This window comes from Poecilia latipinna, unplaced genomic scaffold (genome assembly GCF_001443285.1).
Source record: "Poecilia latipinna isolate Pla-1442-1.1 unplaced genomic scaffold, P_latipinna-1.0 Scaffold1962, whole genome shotgun sequence".
NCBI classification, from domain to species: domain Eukaryota; kingdom Metazoa; phylum Chordata; class Actinopteri; order Cyprinodontiformes; family Poeciliidae; genus Poecilia; species Poecilia latipinna.
In genome coordinates, this window is record NW_015114578.1 from 45,956 (window position 1) to 67,553 (window position 21,598).

The window sequence follows — 21,598 nt, forward strand, 5'->3', positions numbered from 1 at the left end:
AAGGTGACTAAATACTTCTATTCTTTCTTTTTCTATAATTGTCTTATCGTGTAGACGACACAATACAGAAGTCAAATGAAACTTACCGCTGTTGTATAGACAAACTTGCTAGAACTACTAAGTAAAATGAAAAGTCTGACACTCACCTACCCTCCTTTTTTGGAAAAGAAAAAAACATTAAAGTGAGGAAAAAGAAGTGAAAGAAATAAAGCCAAAGATCTTTTAGAAAATCTTATATCAAAAGCCAACGTTCTTGATGCCAGCTAGAAATCATACTCGGGGACCAGTCGGGTCAGGCCACATCACCAGGCCAGACAGCGTTTTTCTAAGATTTTTTTGTTGTATCCTTTAATCTCCAGTATAAAAAATTCCACTGGTACAAAATGCATAAGTACAATCAGTTGTAGAAATAGGAAAGCCTGCATTTTTTGTACTTTTTAAATCCCATCCAGTGACAGATTTCCAAGTGTTGTCAAACAAACATACATCACGCTTACAGGATCCACTGAATGCATTGACTTTGGCTTCTCTCAAGACAATAACTCTGAAACTACTGAAAACCATTTTGAGTCAAAATTAACAAAAGCAACAACAGCAACAACAAAAATCAGATTTTTTTGGTGAATTTTTGTAGTTTTTTTTCTTTACAGACAACAAGCTCTGTTTTTACGCCACGGAAAGAGAACACACAAAACATTTTTCTCCTCAAAAAACTTGACATAAGCCATAATGCAAAGAAACAACAAGTTAGATTTTTTTTGTCCTTTCAGATTTCAGTATTTGATAAATAGCACTTAAGATAATTAAGAAAGAAGGAGAACAGAGAAGTGAACAGTGACGAGATAGAAAGATTACAACGAGCGTTGGCGATGACAGCCCCTGAGGTGAGCCGCTCCACAGAAACTCGGCTTCTTGTGCTTCCAAAGGCGAGATGCTTCAAGCTAACGCTGCGCCGCGTCGGGCGGGCTGTGTGCAAGTTGGTGCAATTTGGCAGCGCAAAAAATATCGTTTTTGGACTTTTACAGGTCTTTAACATCTAGCATCTGTGTTTAAATTAAAACATACTGTGCAAGAGAGAAGTGAGAGTGTGAAATATGGAGTTGTACAGAGGATATAAAAAGTTTACACACCACGTTAAATGGAAGGTTTTTCTGATTAACGTGCAACGTAAAACTCGTGACCCGGAAATATTAGCCCACTTTTCTTTTGTTCAAACTGGAGTTCGAATGAGCAGGAAGTCGAAATTATAATTCTGACATAATTCTGTTTCCATCTGGTGAAGAAGGAAGTTGCTCTCAGCATAGCATAATATAAGAGTAGACGCCACATTGGCTGCTCCGGCGCAGGAAATACGGCGGCCATCTTGGAGCGGTCGTCCCTCCTTCTTTGCTCAGCCAAAGCAGGAGAAGATGCCTCAGCACTGAGGGATATTGTTGTTCGGATCGACGACTATTGATGTGATACAAGCTAATCTTTAGCTGCTAATCTTTAGCTGGTATGTCGTTTCCTCATTATTTTGTTGATTTGGACGCCTGGAAAGTGTCGTCCTGCTAAAAGCTAAAGTTGTTTGTCTCCAACAATGCTGAAGGTTTGATGCTGATTTGGGTCGGGTCATGATTCCTTGGCCATCCACCATGAGCTGAAAACCCCCAACTTGAAACCATGACGCTGTTTTTCAGTTCAACTTATGATTTTTTCAAACCAAAACAAATAATTTTGCATTTGTTTTGGAGCCTCCAAGGCATTGTTGCTAAATTTGTCGAAGCTTATCCTGACTTTTCGTACCATAAATAAATAAATGACGCAGGAGATTGCTGCCAGATGTACCATAAACAAATATATCCACCACTTTGTTTTAAAAAATATCGTTCTCATGAATGTTTTAAACATACCAAACCCATAGGGGGCAGTGTAGCGCAAAGCTAGAACCTATGTCAGCCAATCAAAATCCTTCGAAACAAAGACGACTTCCTGTTACAGATTAAATATGGCGGCAGGAAGTTCACTTGTATGGACAGATTGAATTACTTTTAATGACTAAAGTAGAATATAAAGACGACGTTGATTGGGAATCGTGTCAAAGAAAGTGTGTGGATAAATCGGGGAAATCTAAAACCCAGTTTTAGATTTAAGACGACAAACTGTTTTCTTACACTTTGGTTGGAGTTTCCATAAATAATAATTTTTAGGTGGATTAAAGGCCAAACATAAAACTGTATTAGTTTTTCCGAGATATCGGACGACCTGTGTTCTAGGCCTAAAGGTCCGATGCGTCTAAGCCGATAAATAATCGGGAGAAAGATGCGTTTTAACAGGTGTGTAAACTTTTCAGGTCCACTGCACACAAATGTTCCTCTGTAGGTTCTTTAATTTTCCGGCTGTGAAACGTGTAGTTATGGCTGTTTCTTTCTCCACTTTGACTTATGCAGCATTAAAGTTCCACAATCAGAGAAATAACACTTCGGTTTGGTGTTGAGCATCTAATGAAAGCGGCGCTGCCTTCATCTCGGCTGTTTTTCCCTGCGTGGACCTGCAGACGTGACCTCTTCCTCTTAAGCCAACAAGCTCTTTATTTCCCCCGTCGCCGTTCCAATAAGATGCTCCTCCTGTTTCTAATAACCTCGCTTAGCCTGGGAGACAACAATCCGGAGAAGAGCGCGCGGCGTCCCTTCCCGTCTTGGCGGACGAAATGGAGGAAACCCAACAGATGGGGCGTTAACGGCACACAGAACTGAACCTGGACTTGGCACAACATCCTCTACCTTTATAACACTGGTGCGACTCTCCCTGGTTAAGGCGACTGGTGAGCTTCTGTAGAAAATAATGCTGCCTTTTTTTTGTCTTTTTTGCAGACCGTAAACGAGGCTTTCAGGGAGGGGCAGTTGAATAGACTGACAACACTGTGCCATGTAAACGGCTCGACTATGTGAATGTCAATAACACACTTTGGCATCTATACATGATTTTGGCCCATTACACGACGAGACAAAAACTAAATAAGAGTTCAGCAGCAGATCCGGAGCGTCCCGCCTCCTCCCGCCGGACGGACGGCGACGTGTGCTTTTTCCTAAACACATTGAGGCTGAATGAATGAGTCTTGCCCTGTGCTTACATCATGAAAGCGTTCGCTCCTCGGAGGTGATAAACAGTAACGATTCTCGCCATCAGATACAAACAACTCTGAAAGGTTTTTGAACTTAAAAATAAGAGATAAGACGGGGATTTAGAGAAATAAGGCTTCGCGTATGACTCTCGCTTTAATACTTTCAGCTGGGATGGAGTCAGGAGAGAAAGAACGGCGAAGCCTGACGTTTGCGTCTGAGCGCGAGAGACTAATAAAAACAGAGAGAACAGGAGTGCAAAGATTCGTGGTAAGGCTTTCATGACTCAAACAGCGGTACAGTGGCTAAAAATATTAAAGTGATGAGTGTGTGTGTGTGTGTGTGTGTTGGGTAGCAGCGGTTGCTGAAGAGGATTTCACGCTCAGGGGCTCTCATGCACATTTAAAAAGTAAACTGTGAGGTCTGCACGAGAGTGTCTGTGTGTCCATGTGTGCATATGTGTGTATAGATATATTTATATATATATTTATATGACACATGGGCACTTTTTACATCTTTACAAAGAAAAAAGCAAACATGACATAGTCAGGCAACAAGCCCACAGAATAGCAAGTTAACAAACTCTTTTTTTAAATCTATACTTTAAATATGAGGGATCCATACAAAACACTTATAATAAAATACCCATGTTATCAAATTATTTCACAAGAAATACACTGACGCGCTAGGCAGGAAGTACCTCCAGGATTTGGCACTAAACTCCACTGATCTTGTCTTTTTTTCCTTATAAGACATTTTGCTGAACAACGAAACACATCTAAATATTGTTTCCCACGAGAGAAATAAAATAATAATGACATTGATGCTTCACGAGCTGACATTTTATATATATATTTATAGATATATTTATATTTATATATATTTTTAGGAATTTTATATAGCTAATTAACCAACAAGAGATTTAGCAAATAGGGACTCCTTAAAAATAAAATAAAAAAACAAATTAACTATTATAGTAATATGAAAGGCTTTGTCTATTGTTCAAGTAAACTGATTTTTTTTGTCTTCTCTTGAGAAAACATGAGACATTTAAGACCGTTAGACTTGTGATGAAACCACAACTAAACTCACAAGAAGCACCGACGTTAACGTGGGTTACAGGTATCGTAGTTTTTTCCTCTATACATTTAAACAGTAGAAAATATAGGTAATTTCATCATGTGCATTTAAAACCACGGATTGTCTATCTGTGAGTCAGTTCAGCAAAAGGTGACACAAGTAGGTAGCATTTCTCCCCCCCAAACAGGGCAAATGTCCTTTTTTATTTTTTACCTTTAAACTACTCTAGAAAAAGTGGTTCTATATATAGACTTTGAATGAGAAACAGAGCCACTTAAAATGGCCTTATCAAAAAACTTTACACTGCCTGAAAAATGTAAAAACCATTAGAGAGCTCTGAGAGAGTCTAATATTGATCAGACAGTTTTTATTAAAACTGTGTGGAAGTAGTCTTATTTCTCAGAGAAACTGGCACCAACTGCTTCTGGTGCCGCTTTGTGTTTTTGTGTTTTCCGTCTGCGACCAGAAGCAAGATGAAGAGCCAATTCCTGTAGTGAACTTTCAAGTTTACGTTAAAATGAAAGAAGGAAAGAAAAAAATCACATAAAGAATGGAAATCACTTTTTTAACCACAGGTTGTCATTTTTTACCTCAAAAAGAAAATTGGTTCAATAAAAATCTCAGTCTTTTTAGTTAAATTTCATATGAATGCAGCTGTATCTTTTTCACATTAATTTATTTTCTTACCCACGCCTCCCTAAAATACAAATGAGGTCACATGCAAGAAAAAGAAGAAAAAGAAACACAAAACCAAAACATAAAACTGATATTTAAAAGTCCAAAAAGCTAAAAGCTGAAAAGATCAGTAGGCAGCGGTGGAGGAGAACCAGGTTATGATCAGGTGAGCTCGGAAAAGACATCAGAGAAACAATGACGGGGAGGAGGAAGAGGACACTTTTTTTGTTTGTTTTTTGTTTAAAGTTTTTTTTGTTTGTTTTTTTTGGACGCCACGAAGACATGCTAGGCAAACGATGAACTAACAGGCATGGAGATGGGTTGTTCTAAAAGGGGGAAAGAAAAAACGGGAGAGGAGAGAGTTACACACAGAGAGCCAGAGCAGCACACCACAACAGCATCATCTTCCAAAACAACCAAATGAAAACAAACAACAAACAAACCGGTAAACAGCAACACAACACACTGGTTTCATAAGCAGGTTTAGCATTAATTTTACATTTCTTTACATACTAGAAAACTGACATTAATGTTATAGATCTATATTTACGAGCAACGACGCACATTCACACCCAAAGCCGTATCCATCACGTCCCAGATGGATGGTGGTGTTTGGGGAGCGAGATTTTATTTTTTATCAATTTCCGTCTGGTTTAAAAATCTATTTTAAATTTTACAGACGGGAGGGGGGACAGACAGACAGACAGACAAAAACACGTAAAAATTAAACGTTTAAAACAACCCTAACGAAACCGAAGAGGACAAATGGAGAAGAACGCGCTGTGAAACGTAAAGATGGATGACGGTCACAGAGACAGGCGGGTTGGGAGGGCTGATGGATTCTGTCACCATGTTTCTGCACAAAAAATTAACAAAAACAAAAACAAACACTGGCGTGAAAGGATTTAAAAAAGGAAAAACACCGGGGAACTCCAGCAGGTTTCTCCACAGGGTCGAGTTGAGCGATGCTGTTTACTTTATCGGAGTCCAATAACTTAACGATAGGCAATAAATAAAATCATTTTTTCTTCATCTGAGGCAGTAAAAATGTTGTATAAAAATAGAACTGCTTTTTTACAAATAAAATTTACAGACCTGTGGCTTTACTGTACTTTGAATTATTTTTTTTAATCTGTCAACAAACCTCAAGTATTTTCAGATACCCGCCCCTTTAACCCATAAACTTATTTTTGTAGTACTATTATTTCCTTCCACAAATTCTGGATTTAGTTTATTTTTTTCAAATCTACATGCTGTTATAATCTTTTCACATAAAAGACCAATGTGATCCGACCCAGAAAAGTAAGAACAATTTTTTTTAAACTTCTGTGAAATAAGAAAAACTGTATTTGTACATAAATGATAATGTTTAGCTGGATTTTGTGTGTTTTTTTGTCTTCTTGTGGTGGTAGAGTGTAACTTTACAGTTAAGAGGCCACGAATGTTTTGCAGCCTTTGCTCCCGGGTTGCCAGCAGGCATCAAGGGGTTTTTCTGAGAAGCAGCGGCGGCCTGCAACCAACACCGTGGAGGTCAAAGGGCGAATGTGCATATTGGCGAGCGGGTTAAAAAAAGAGCAAATTTTGAAAAACGAACCCATCACAGCCTTCGAGTTCGAAACAGAAAACTAAAGAAGAAAATAATGGTACCATGGCTCCTTTGTCTGGACTTTCCACTCAAACTAGTCTCTAAAAGTGTATAAATAATCAATGCAAAAGAATAAAATTAAAGGTTAAAGAAACTATTCTTTAAAAAAACAACTTTCTTCCATTGTATAGAGAAAGAAAAATAGATTGCACAAAGTAATGGCAGAAATGGAAGTGTTCATGTGTGTCAAAAGCTGTAATAAATAATAATAGTTGAAGGCTTACATAGAAATCTTCAAAAATAACCAAGAAAGAAAAGTGCGTCTCCCTCAGGTGGTTGTAGGTCATCTCCCCCTACCTCCCACAATCCCTCTGTTCACCCCGACCCCCCCAGCCCCAAGAGGCCATGGCTCGCTTTATTTTCAATAAACTTTTTTAACCATCACTTTTGCTCTTTTTTAAATGGGGGGAGGGAGACTTACCCTAGCAGTGCTAACTGGGGGAGCGGACAGACCTAGTGCTAAGATCAGTAAGGTTTGCTGTCGTTCTTGGAGCGCTTCAGCTGCACCTTCAGCCGCTTCATGCCGATCTGGAAGCCGTTCATGGCCTGAATGGCTGCCTGTGCCGACACCGGATTGTCGTAGCTGACGAAGCCTGCGGGAAAAAACGGCGACATTTGATCGACGGCGCGTTGAGGCAAGCAGAGAACTGAACGTTTTGTTACATGCTCTACTTCTTTCTGCCGTGTTGCAAGAACAAAATGAAATGAAACTCTGAAAGAAGATCTTTAAAGTTTTATGTTCATCTTTATTTGTGCAGAATCCCTAAGAATTCAAGGTTTTGATACTAAAACGGTTTTCTATAGAAGCTAATTGTATTTTATACTGGAAATAATCTGCTATTGTACAAACATTCCTCTTCATCTGAGTTCTTTAAAAACATAGATATGATTAAATATAAAGCTTTTAAATAAATCTGCACAAAGGTAACAGCTTACTTTGAAATGTTCAAAATGAATTCGCTAGTTGTTTTGTTAGCTAACTACTATTAGCAGTTTTGGTCAACATTATTGAAACAAAAGTTTAATTTATGACTGAATAAATTGATAAAACAGTTTTTCACTTCAGCTATCGCTAGCCGTTACGTACTCTTCTCACCATTTCAGAAAATAGTGAGAAACTTTTGACTTTCCAAATCAAAATCTACGCTACACTATGTAGTCCCTTAAAAACAAAAAGCTCTGAAATGAGTTAGACTGACTTGCTAGCATTGCTAGCTTGGATAGCTAAGTCTACACTGTGTGATAGCTAACTGGTAGCTTAGCTAGCTAGCATTTCTGTTACACTTTAGAAAGGTTGAACAAAAATGACATGTCTGTTGACTACTGCTGCAATTAAATCACATTTATTATGATTACAAACGTGTTTCTGTGTGCCGCATTATTTGGTATTAGCATTTAAATGTTGCTTATTTTGTCAATATACAATGATACACTGCTGAGACTGTGTGCTAGCTAACAGTTAGCACACAGTTAGCTTCTAGAAATGTACACTAGCATTTCAAGACATGCTATCTTATGTCTAGCATTTCTGTTGCAGAAAGCGTAAACAAAACATTGATTTTTAATAATAGTTGTTTTTGTTCCTCAGTAATTGATTTATTTGGCTAGCCATAGCCAATGCTACTAAAAATCAATATTCAACACTCCTTATCTAATAAACGTGTTTTTTCCGTGTGAAGCATTGTTTAGGGTTAATTAACATTTAAATGTTCCTTATTTTGTTTAAATATTTTTCTATTATAATCTCTGATCAGTACGATTAGCTGCCAGCCTATAAAGACAACAGAAGAACAAGTAAATGTACCAAAGCACTTGCTAAGGTTTGTCTGTTTGTCGATGAAGACTTTGGCGGAGACCACGTTTCCGAAAGGCATGAACATCTGCAGTAAGTCCTGGTCTCCGAACTCCTGGGGCAGGTGGTAGATGAAGAGGTTGGCACCTTCAGGCCCTGGAGGGAAGGAAGGCGCGACAGCAAAGGTCAGGATGGGGTCATGCTGTTCACATCGAGCTCAGTGGAAACCTGCTGTTGTTGTAGGAACGTAGCTCAACGCTTGGCACAATGTGTGCTGGCCTTGGGTTTACCGCTGCTTCCAAACAAAACCCAGAAATGTTGAAAGCTTTTCATTTTTTAATAATTGTATTTTGGCTTGCTCCAAACAAAGCATGGGGCTTTTAATTCATTCTTTCAGCTGCATGTTGTCTCTCTTAAGAGGGGTCAGGGGTTCCCCAAGCCTCTTATCGATGCCAGCCTAATAATTGTAGTAGGTCAGATCTCTCAGAAGCATTTCGTTCGCTCTCCACGGCTAAATGAAGCCGCCATGTCTTTGTTTCCCTGAAGGGTTTTGAACTCCAGGTAAATACAGACAGCTTCTTTACAGTTCTCATGCTGAAAGAAGAGCGGGGCACAACAAACGGCATCCAGGCTGGTGTTTGTTTTTACGAGACATTTCATCATCTGATTCGTATTCAGGTCTGTTGTCAAAGGCTTTTGGGTAAATGTAATTCCAGCTGCCAGGTTGTATTTACAGGTGGCACATCGTAGAAGCACAATTTGAGATGTTTTCTTCTCCAACTTTAAAGATGTAATTAAAAATTTATACCACAAAATGGCAATTTGAAGCAACTGGAAAAGATATTAACTGGTTGCAATGAAAATATGTTTTATCCAGAAATCTAGTCATGAAATCTTGGCAGAAAATCACATTTGATATGTTTTGAACCAAAAACTGTCACTGTAATAATAATTGTCAAAGTAAGATTTTTCTTAGCTTGTTACTTTTGCTTGGAAAGGAGCTAAAACTTTGTCAAATAAATTTAAATCCAAATAGCCTCAAGCAAAGTTTAGCACATCGGAGCAGATGAAACCTGAATAAACCACAAACAGCATTTCCTTCATTTTTAAACCACCGGTAATTTTAAAACAAACTTTTCTGACACAAAAACAGAAGAAAATCCTCAAAAACAGATAGATACCAGATTTAGATGAAAATGTGTCCATTTGTTGTTGTAAACAGAAAATAAATTGTTTTCTTGATCATAGCATTATTAATTTAATAATCTTCTTTATCTTCTTCAGTGTATGAACCAAATGAATGAAGGTTGCTTATCAGTATTTTGCTTAAAGCTACTTTTACCACAGAAAACTCAATGTTTTCTATATTTATTGTTTTTATTTGTGTTTTTACTCCTGACACAGAAAGGAGCTTTTCTGATCGATGGCAACAGTTGCTATGGCAACGGGTTTGCGTGTAGCGTAGCCGACACAGTGAAAAAATGGGTTTTTGTTCTTCAACAGTTTTTCTGTGTTATTTTCCATTTGCTGCACTAAATTAATAATCCCAACATGGTTTCTGCCGCGGCTGGAAGAGAATCGTTTCTGGCCTCCAGCTTTGGGCACAAACTTTCCAGATATTAACAACATGGAAGGGGCCCATGAGTAGTTCTCTTTCCATATAAGCCTCTTAAAGCAATCCTTTGGTAAGCTATGCTGGCACTCTGAGCTCAAGTCCAGGCAAATAAACGACCATTTACATGCAGTAGTTCACCTTGTTCACCACTAGGGGCAGCAGAGGCTAGATTCAGCATCTTAAACTCAGAGAAAGCAAATTAAAGATTCTTAATCTACTTCTCAGGGATCCCAGACTGAAGTTGTGTTCCAGTGTGGAAAACCCAGACTACTGACCCTCCTTCTGGCTGCCGGCGGCCCCCTGCTGCTGCAGCAGGGACTGGCTGTAGAGGGTGGGCAGCGCTGCGGCGGCGTACTGCTGGATCCCTGAGTAGGCCTGCGTCAGCGCGTCCATGGTGCCTGCTGTGCCGTTGGTGAGCCCTGCGCCGCCCAGGCCTCCGTTTAGAGCCGCCATACCTGAGAGCATTTGAGCAACTTTACATAAAACCCAACAATAAAGAAAGGAGAATGCACTTACTCATTAGCGCTCCCACTGAAGGTTGTGTTTTATCCACACATACACACACAAACACACACCGACAGTCACAAACGGTACCGTAAAACACACACAGTGAAGACACATCGATACCAAACACACCGAAGACGAGACGCACAGAGTTTAAGTTTCAAACAGCAGAATAAGGATGAGAGCAGCTGATGACGGCCAGAGCTGCAGCATGCAGCAAACCACGGCGCGACATCAGCGCCACAAAAAACTACGGCACAAAACCAAACGTTGATGAAAATGTCTGACAGAACTACAGAATCTGAAACAGATCATATCTAACACTTAACTAATTCTACACATCCATATAAGACAAACATTCATAAACAAATGAACACATAAATATTTTTATTTTTAAATGATAAATTGTTACTTAATTTTTTTTTATTGTAGCTTGAAACGATTATTCTTTAGGGGGAGTTTTATTTTTCTTTCTAAAAATATAAAATGACCTTTGAATAAAATCTAATTTAAATTACTAATCACTAATACTACAATATTTACTGTACATTGAAACAGCTTTCAGTGCTTTTTACTTATAATTTTGTTTTAAACTGTCCAAAAGTACAGAAGAACATTCATGTCATCATTTAAGTGTTATTATGTATCCATAAAAAGACTAAAGTTTACTATTTAATCTTAGTATAAATGTTGTGGACTTAATACAACATAAAATATTGTTCAACAATATTCAACATAAATATTTTTTCATGTAATTTTGTTTTATGTTGGCCAGAAGTACAGAAATCATGTAATTTATTAATCATTAAACATCCATAAGAAGATTAAGGCTTACTTATTTAATTAACAATTTTTCCAAGAAATATCTTTGACTCTGAAATAGCTTTCAATGTTACTCAAAATAAATGTTTTTTTTTTGCATGTAATTTCTTTATTTTTAAACTGTCCAAAAGTACGGAAGAAGGTCCATGTCATCATTTCATAATTATTGTATGCCCATAAAAAGACTAAAGTTCACTCATAGCAATCCTGTATTTCTAAATACTTTTATTTTTCTTTATAAATAAAAAAATGTCCTGAACATTGATTAAAAGTCAAACAGCCAGACTGTCCCCATCTGTTCGGCAGCCATGTTTGCTGATGCTCAGGAAACTGGGGGCTGAAGGGACGATTATCTGCTTTCCCAGCCTGTGACGTCTCACTTGCGGGTTGAAGGGAGTGCGGCGCGAGTTTAAAAGTGAGCGAACGCAGCGGTAACACTCATTAGCTGCTTGTAACGGCTTAATATCACGGCGGAGGGCAACTTGTCTGAGGAGGTCTGACACCGGCCCGGCATCCTGTCGCCTCGCCGTCAGACACAGTGAAATAAATTATCGCCGCAGCGCTCCGGATTATAGGTCACTCATTTATTCAGGAATAATTGCACCGGTGACCTTTGCAATTCAATTAAGGTCTAGATGTGTTTAAATGAGGGCAGTTGGTGGCGGTGGGTGGATGGAAGAGGAAAGGGGCACCGAAAGGAGAGACTGGGTTAGCGGGGACAAAATGGGAAGCAAAATGGAAGCGACCCATTCGGTTAAAAGGACAGGCGTGTGCGTGTGTGTGTGCTGCAGTATGATTTACAGAGCGGATACAGCTACTCCAGCCGAGGAGCGGGAAAGGTCAGAGGAGAATAATGTGGTGGAAGAGGCCGGCAGTACGGGATCTCTGCTGTCATAACAGCTCTGATTAAGATCCAGACGCCGCGTCTGCTCAGAGGTCGAAGGCAGGAGACACGAAGAGCCGCGAAGAGCTCGATACATACCGCCGGACTCCTGCAGGGAAACATCTACCTTCTCCAGATTTAACTGCATCTGATGTCCCGAAAACACCCAAAAAGCAAAACACTACTCTGATGTTTCCTTCATTACAACTTTAGGCTCACATTCTGACTCCTGGTTTGTTAAAGGGGCCATTTTCCTGATTCAACGCCTTAAAATTGGGCCTCTGTCTCTTTAAGAGAACTCCTGCTCTTTCTGAAGCTCATCCAACATGGCTCCTCCATTAACCCTTTAACTACGTTTTTACCAGGGTTGCTCTGAGCTGCAGCTCCTGTAACGAGCTCAGCAGTTCCACCAGCTGCTTGCTAATTGCTGCTGGCTACTATGAAGGAGCTGGGTGACGGAGGCGGAGCTAGGTCCACCCAGGTGTTTGCACAGCATGCATGAAAGAATCAAGGCAACACTGCAGGTTTGTAAAACTTTGTCACAAATGTAAAAAACCCAGCACTTTGCAGTGGCAGTGTCTCCATTAAATAAGAAATGAAATTAAAATCATGTGTGAATAACTTTGCTCACATGATGAGTCATTAAAAAACAGGCAGTCAAAGCTGTGCCACGATACTCCAACTATGAATTAGTCTCAAAATTTATGATTTTTTTCTGGCAAATTTTTGACTTTGAGCTCAGAAATGTCCATGTTTTTGTAGAAAATTTCTGATACTAATATCAAAATAGCTGATTTATTTTGGAGGTAATTTACTCATTTTTAAATCGCACTGAAGCATGAATGTTAAATGGAAAAAATATTTACTTCAACAGTTTGGCATGATGCTTTGAATTAGTTTATTTTGTGGTTTTTGACGTGAAATCGCTAACAGATCTGACTACTGACATGCAGTGACTACGAGTACCAGAAGCTCGATCTAGACACGCTTATTACGGCCTATCTTAATATTTCAGACATCAAATGTACCATGAAATGCATTAACACGTGAAAAATATCTTTTTTAGATATTCTGCACAAAAAAATTATAAGTATGCAAATTTATCGTAAAAAATGTTTTTTTACAGACTGAAAACAGCTAAAATTAGCAGCTCTGATTAGCAAATCAGTTTAAAACCCAGAAATAACAGCAAACACAACAGCAAAACGACACAGCGCCACCTTGTGGCAGACTGTCCCACTCAGCAGCAGCTGGTTCAGCACGCTTACAGCAAGCACAACCCGGGTCACAACCAGGAAGCAGATGGAGCGATGGAGGAATGGGTGGATGGGATAATGGGTGGGATGTCTGTGGCTAAAAGGAGGAAGCTTTGGCTGGAAAAAGGTTTTAATAAACCAGAGACACAGAGAGACAGCAGGAAGAACCAGAGCGGGACACATGCAAGAACTACTTGGTTCGAATATGATGCTAGCTCAAACTCTTGAGCATATTTTGTACATAAATATAACCAGATTTGTCATGTTTATAAGATATTCGTTAAGTAGAGGTATGAGTCAAACCCCGTCTCTCTGCTCAGCGGTGGCGTTGCCGTCGGTGTGGATGGCTGAAGGTTGGGGTGGAGTGGCTGATGGCAGGGTGAATACTCACTGTTGATGCTACCTGCTAGTGCATTAATGTTGTTCAGGCCAACAGTCGCGCCTGCCAGGCCCTGCAGGGTACCCAGAGAGGTCAGAGAGTTCATGGCACCGGCGTTGGAGCTGGCCGTTGTGCCTGCTGCTGGGAGACCAACAGGAAGGAGAGAGAGCGAGAGGAAGAGGAGAACAGGAGACAGAGAGGTGGATGTGTTATATCCAACATTCAGCAGCTCTCAACAAACACAGATAGGTGGTTTTAAGGTGCTACGTGTAGCATTGGAAGGGTTATTGACGTCAGACTCACATTAGGTGATGCACTACTGATGCTACACCATGTGAAAATAATGATTTATCGTATAAATGTGCACTTTTTCATCCCATGTGACGCGTTCATTCAACTGGAAGATTTGAGATGCTTCAAAGCCATCATGGCGCATCCATGCAAAAATGTGTTCCTATTCATTTCATCTTCAGATGTTGGAAAAAAGCCGCAGAAACAGAATCAATCGTCCACAAATCCTTAAAAAGTCTTAAATGAGTGTATCTAAAATTAAGGTTATAAAGTCTTATATTTCTATGTGGTTTTGTTCTTGCAGGATTTTTCTGAGTCACATGCAGACATCATCATTGCATTCTGTGACTCGGCTGAGGCTAACGGTAACTAGAGGCTAATATAGCTAGCTAGCTAGCTAGCTAGCTGCTTTTTGGCTCAGTCATGGGTAAGTGGAAATTTATCGGCAGTTGATGGAATGACGTTCATCTTCGCCATTGATTCACTTCTGTTGCAAACCCATATGAAGCCAGGAGCATTCTGTGCAAAACGCCTGGTACTGTAGAGAGCGTCAGAAAACATGCAGCTTTCTTTAAATGTTGTCATGGTACTGGTCTCAAAAGGTCTTAAATTTGAGAGATGAGGCAATAGTTAAAGCGTTTTGCTGGACTATTAGCATCGTCTGAACAAGTCGCTGCGGTTGTTACCTTGTGGATCGGAAGCAGAATCATTCAGGAACCAAGGCTCTAGGTTCTGACATGGTTCTAAAAACAATCTAATAATGCAGATCAGTTAACATGGACAAAATGCTACAAGTAACACCTTTGGTAACATTTTTTTTTAGAATGAACTGCAACTTTTGAACCTAATTTGAAGAATTAGACAAAGATAAAAACTCCTTTCTATAAAGCAGACATACAACCATTGTAAAAAGAAAGTACACCCCTTTCCTGTTGTAACGTTTTACGCAGACGATCTCCTGATGTGTTCAGGATTGTTGTTCTGTTCAGAACCCAGACAGATGGACTCACATTTGACTCTGAAATACTTTGTTTTGTAGAGAGGTTCATGGTTCATCCAATAACTGGATGAGCCCAAACCATCATGCCTCCACCACCATGCTTCATAGTTCTTGTTTTTGCCAACATCTCTTTGGCCTCATCTTGTCCTTCATCCAGACGCAGCTTTGCTAACCTGCTGCCATCTTGTTTTTAGACAAAAGAAGCTTTGTCCTTCAATCCTTTGAAACAGCCGTACTGGTTCATCGTCATGGCGATCATTTCTCTGACTTTGGGTTGAATCTGCTGGGCCATCAATGCTTTGGATGACTGGCATTTCAGGAATAATCTTCCTAAGAAATTTGATCTTCACCACTTGAAGGAGGAACTTCCCTCCAACCTAGAAAGGGTAGGCCACCCTGTTCTGTCCCGGTCTTTGAGTAGCTGATCTCCATCTCAGCTGCGAACTGCCCCCAGTGCAAGCTGTTCATCTTGGCCAAAGGAAGTCAGTAGAACCATATCATCCACATAAAGCAGAGACAAAATCTGCTGATCCCCAAACCAGACCTCCTCTGGCTGCGTCTAGAAATCCTGTCCATCTAAGTTGTGAACAGGACCCGAGATAAAGGGCAGGTCTGCCGCAGTCCAACATTCAGGAGATCAGGAGTAATGCAAGATCCAATTTATTGGTTGGACTACATTCCTATCCTCAACTATGGTCACAAAATTTGGGTCATAACCAAAAGAACGAGATCCTGGATACAAGAGTCCGAAATGAATGACCTCCACAGGACGTTGATTGGGTGAGGAGTTTGGAGAAGAGTCGCTGCTTCTCCTCATCGAAAGGAGTCAGATGAGGTGGCATTTTGTCCTGATGCCCCTGATGAATTTCAGGCATGTTCCTGCAGGCAGAAGTCCAGGAGGGACCAAGTCTTTTGGCTGGACTGGAGTTGGATGTGGTGACTGAGAAGGGGTACGTTTGGGTGTCAGAAACCTCTGAACCTGCGACCCAATTCCTGGTTGACGAATGACAATGAGTACAAATAACTTTCCTCTCTGGAGATCGTTGGAGTTTCTATATTGAAGGGCTGCAACTGTTGCTGATGTCTTTCCTTCCTGGCGTGGCGTGAATTAATTGGGATTTACTTAGTTGCGATTAGATTCAAATAATTTTTGACCTAGTAGAAAGCAGGGGTGTACTTTCATTTTCCTGCTATTGAATCTGCAAACTGGCAGGAACACATGGTCCACACAGACACTTTTCATCGTTTCGTTCCTTAATAATTTACATGATGTTTCCTCACACATATCTGGATTCAAATAAGTTGGAAAATCCGAAAAGAAAAAGAATCACCAAGACAAATGAAGTCAGCACAGGAGAAAGACATGAGGAGACACTGATATGTCAACGGTGGAGGGTGAGATGGAGGGAAACGTGGTGCACAAAGCTCGCGACCTCCTTCCTTTCCAGACAAAACAAAACAGAGATTGAATCTATTCATTTACCCTTCATCTCATCAAAGCGTTGCCAACAAAGCAGGATTGCCGCTGAATGTATAAGGAGATGGTGTGGCAGAGGGAGCATTATGTCAGCACACGTTGCAAAACAAAGACGCTGGCCTGTCTCCATGCAGAACGGTCTATATTTATCAAACTAGAGTGACGTTTCAGTTTCATTGACACATGCAGTATAGCAGCACTCATTCACAGCAAGTACCTCAACCTGAGTGTGTAATATTCAAGGTTGGAGTGACATTTGGCACCAGAGAGAGAAAGAGGCGAAAAGTATGGAGAGAAGGAGTGAGACGAGGAGGAGGAGAGACGAGACAAGAACGGGCATTTGGAGCAGCGTGAGCATTGAGGAGGAGGAAGAGTGGCGGCTGAGGGAGGAAGAGGAGGAGGCTGGTTTTTCATATTCATGCTCTGCTGAGAGGGTGCTGCTGGAGCGAGGCCGAGCCGACATGAGAGGGTGGGGTGATGGAGCAGAAACAGGGAGCTTGTCAAAAAGAGGGCAGGAGCAGAAGATGAGGGCAACAAGGAGAGACGGAGGAGGAAGAAAATCTGAAGATGGTGGTGTTTAACCCGAGACAACCTGGTGCGTTCAAACCCACATCTACGAGGCGGACGTTATCAACACGCACCCCGAACAACAGCCTGAGAGACACCTGGAAACACAACATGGAGGTGGAAACACCTGAACCTGACAGACATTTAGGCAAACGCTCATGCACACACATCTGCAACGCCCGTATGATGGGGTGACGACACGCCACAGGATGCTGGAAGACAGGACGCAAGGAGGCCAATGACATCAACACGGCGCCCGTGTCAGGGTGAAGTGGACACACACCACGGATGAAGACCGGAGCGATGGCGATGGGTGGAGCTGATGGTTTGGCCGGCGTGCCAGGGTCGTGAAGTGACAAATGGTAACAGCGGAAAGCGGAGGCCGGCGTTGGGCGGCCCGCCCGAGCCGAGCGGCTGCGGCGTTACCTGGGCTGGCCAACGCTCCCAGGGAGGCGGCGCTGGAGGACAGGGGGTTTGCGGTGGAGGGGCTGGCTGAGTTTTGGGCCGCCGCCGCCGCCGCTGCTAAAGTGGCCAGGTTCTGCAACTGCAGAGCGCTCATACCTGGAGAGAGGAGCCAGAGAGGGTGGTGTCAAAGCTGGGGGACCGCTGGGCCGGACCGGGACAGAGGTGACCACCGGAGAGCGCGTATTCCCTCTACAAATACACCTGGAAACAAGCTGCTTTCTGCTTCCTCTTCAAACAAACTACAAAATCTTTGCTTCAGAGTGTGAAGGTAAACACTGCAGCAGCTGAATTCACTAATAAGTCCCAAATGGGCCTGAATCAGTAAAAGCAGCTGCTGTAGTGTTTAGTCCTGGTGTGTTTCTCCCAGGCAGAGCTGCTCTGGAGGCAGAAATAATCAGAGTGATTTAGTTCAACTTATGTTTATCTCTTTCAACAGCACTCGATTAAAACCCTGCGGAGGGGCCTCAGAAACTCAGAGAGGAAACTAACCTTTTCTAAAACAGTTCTGCAGCTCTGTAGTCTATTATATCACTTTAAAAATTCAACTCCTGGAGGTCATTTTGCTCCAATATTTGCAGCTAAAACCAATTAAAATACACGGCACACGGAAACACATCAAGCTCCAGGCAGATTAATCAGATTTTTGAGATAATTTTAAGATTTACTCTTCATAGTTGTAGTCGTCTGAGTAACGTTCACAACCATCAACATTTCTGGCCAGCACTTGATTATTTACACCAACTTTCAATAAAAACTATTTACATCTAGATTGTTTGAAATTCATGAGGGCTCAATTCCCTAAATATCTAAAAGTTATTTACTGGTTCTTTCGTTGGGGATGCAATTTTCAATTCCACCACTAGATGGTGCTAAAACATTTCAGCTTCCTTAGTTTTTTTATTTCTATCCAAGTAATCTGTTTTACAATGTTTTCGAGATGATGAACATAATTTAAGGTGAGCTAGTAAAGAGGACTGTAAGATTTTAGTTTAATGTTTATGTTGTTCTACGGTAGCCCAGATGGTGCTGGTGCTTTTTGTTGCAATCTACAAATCAGCCACTAGGTGGTACTGAAGCTTCTTTAAAGTCTAAAGAAATAATAGATCTGATTTATAATTATAAATGACAGTCAGTAAGGCATTAAAAAGTCTAATACTTAAAAATATGTTATTACAAAATAACTTCTTCTTGGCCAGTTTTAGTTTTGGATCTTGCTTTAAGGAGATCAAGCGAAAATCAGGAAACGTTCCTAAAGCATACTCTGTACAGGTGTGGATGTAGATAATGGAGCTGGCACATCTTTGTCCCAAAGTCACTTTAAGCAACATCATTTTGTAAATAATGTTATTTTTTATTTATTTAATTGTTTTTAACTGTTTATCAGTTTTACATAATTCCAGTAACCAATCTTAACTTTGTTTAGTGATGTAATAAATATCAATATTTAGTTCTCCCTAATTATAATCATCTCTGAAAAATCTCTATTAAAGCGGTGATTTATGTTGGTGCTCTTATTTTGAAATGTTTTTGAAGCCGCCAACGTCGCAGAATTTGCCGGTTGTTATTTTATCTCAGTGCTTAATAAGTTGTAACAATGAGTCAGATAAATCAGCTAGACAAATATATAAAAAGAAAACATTGACACATGTCCAATCAGGTGAGGCTGCTGAGAAACGCCTGCGATGACATGAATCGTCCAAACGACTACTTCTGATTTTGGACCAATCAGACTCTTGGTCGTCCAGTAGTTTTGTGCTTCATTTTGTTGGTCCAATCAGGTGTGGCTCTGCCCAGTAGACGCCTCCTTCGTCTACCTGCCTCTGGCTTGAACGTTGGGATTTTATCTCATCAGCATTACAAAGCCGAACATCCAAGAAACTGTCCAGTGGATCTACAGCTGTTCCCTTCACTGTCCGATGTTTCTGGAACTGCCTGGAAACACACTGTGGATGTGCCAGCTCCGTTACTGAGACCAAATGTTCTCCAAATTCGACCACAACAAAGTTGCTTCAACCTTTTATCGTAGTGTAAATGAAAGCAGGAACAGCTCTACTCTCTCTCAGCATAATTAACGACTCCATGCCAACAGCTGATTGATGCCGAAGGGGCGATAAAACGTCAGCATCCCGCTCTCGGTGAACATCTTCATCTCTGACAAGCAGAACTTTCCACAGACAGGATGTCTCCAACACATGAGCTTGTTAAAGTTAAGGGTGGCACATATGAGGTGTATGTGTTGTATATACAGCCTGGGTGTATATACACTCCTATGGGAGTACGCACATGTAGAGAGACACACAAACGAGACGCAACGAGGAAAATACATCTTGTTAGACAGAGATATCCTTCACCCAGACAACCAAACTGAACGATGACAACAGATGGCTGGATTCATCACTTGGATTCACACTTCTGATTGGTAAATTAAAAGGATTAAAAAGAGACAGAAAGGAAGAGAGGAAGAGGCTGGCAGCTTTTAGAGTCCTCGTCTTGTTTTCAGACTCCAAGTCGCTGCAGCCGAGTGCGAGAGCTCCGAGTTTCAGGGTGGCTAAGGCGACGTGTTTGCACAAACGATGTGTGCGACTCCTCCACTCGTCTCTGCTGCTCGGGAACACCGCCACCGCCAAAACCAATTGTGTTTTCAGGGCGATTTTCTCCAATTTTCTGTCATACACCCAAAGCTGAAATGGATTTCTATTTTCAGGCGAGGCAGGAATAAAAACAGCCGTCACTCATTCTATCAAAGTCTAACAAAAACACGCGTTCACAGCCGTGCTAATTCTGGCCGTGTCTTACATGTATGAGCCAGACAATGGAGCAAATGAGCAAGAAGATGTGCAACTTTACGGAGCGAATGGTATCGATCAGGCTTTGGAACGGGCGCATGTACCTGATTTGTTTGTAAAATGCAACACGAGTATTAAAGGTTCTTTTCTTTGCATTTATTGCTGCAACCTTTTAGTTTCCAATCTGGTTCTTTCTTTCTTCCCCTCTCTTCTGGTCTTTGCTCTAATTTATCCTTCCTCATTCATTGACCTTCTGGGCCGTTTTCCTCTCTTTGACCTTTCCGTTTAGCTAATGGCCTTTTCCTTTCTTCATGATTTTTATTGGTCTCCACTTTTAATTACGAGTTTATTTCACTCACTTACTTAAATGATTGTCACAAAGTCCGTCCAGTGTTTCTGCTTTTAGCTCCGACAGCCCAAATCTAATATCTTGATTTATCTTTGTGTCCTTTCCCTCTAGTCATCATCCTTGGAAATCTTTTTGATTTAAAGTCTGGTTTTTGTCCTTGTTAAGCACAAAAATGTGTTGAAAATATGAGATTTTATTGTATTTCTACCAAAAAAAGTCAAAGACTGAAGTTATAATCCCAAGCTCGGTTCGTCCATCTGACCCCTTCCACACTAAAAGTCAGGATATGTTCAGTTGGATTAGTTTGATCTAAGAAAATATCAGTTTTCAGTCAAACTCCCTTTTAATCCACATTACTTTTTTAAATACAGAACATATTTTCCGGTTCTGGTTCTGCTGGAGGTTTCTTCTCGTTTAAGGGAAGTTTTTCCTCTCCACTGTCGCCACATCTTGCTCTGGATGAGGGATTCCTGCGGAGCCACAGATTGTCTTGTTATTGAATAATAAACTAGATCAACAGGAATGGACTGAATTAAGATCTGAAAGTTGTTTTGATTGCAGGGAGTTCAGTCTGTTACCAATCAGATACCAGCAAATACCAGTAAATCCTCCCATTTAGTGGCCTTTCTCAGCACAGTTTTGTTTATTTTTAAATATTTTTTTTATTCACCAGTGACAGTGCAGATGGATTAATTAAGGGGGCGTTTACACGACAATGATCCAACAAAAACTGAATTTTCGTTCTGTTTTTGTTGGATCATTTACTTGAAAACGTTCTAATGACGATCTGTGTTTACACAGCAACGGTACACATCGAAAACGTGTAATGCTCTCGCCACGCCACTAGTTGGTGCTAGTTGGTGAAACTAAGTGCGCATGTGTTTAAAAAGAAGTTCTACTTGAAGGCACGA

General features: G+C 40.8%; 1 protein-coding gene across 3 annotated transcripts in view; it reads right to left on the reverse strand.

The window, feature by feature from the left end:
* Window positions 1–643: 643 nt before the first annotated feature.
* LOC106935422 (CUGBP Elav-like family member 2) overlaps window positions 644–21,598 on the reverse strand; it is a 71,338-nt gene continuing 50,383 nt past the window's right edge. The window contains exons 7-12 of one of the 3 annotated variants that reach the window (XM_015015866.1): window positions 17,514–17,648; window positions 13,765–13,893; window positions 10,184–10,363; window positions 8,306–8,449; window positions 6,923–7,094; window positions 644–5,182 (exon numbers count right to left, since the gene is read on the reverse strand). In XM_015015866.1, the coding sequence (XP_014871352.1) occupies window positions 6,967–7,094; window positions 8,306–8,449; window positions 10,184–10,363; window positions 13,765–13,893; window positions 17,514–17,648 (716 nt within the window). In that variant the 3' untranslated portion in view covers window positions 644–5,182; window positions 6,923–6,966. Of the gene's footprint in view, window positions 7,095–8,305; window positions 8,450–10,183; window positions 10,364–13,764; window positions 13,894–17,513; window positions 17,649–21,598 lie in introns of all 3 variants that reach the window. The other 2 variants (XM_015015865.1, XM_015015867.1) reach the window with 2 other exon arrangements.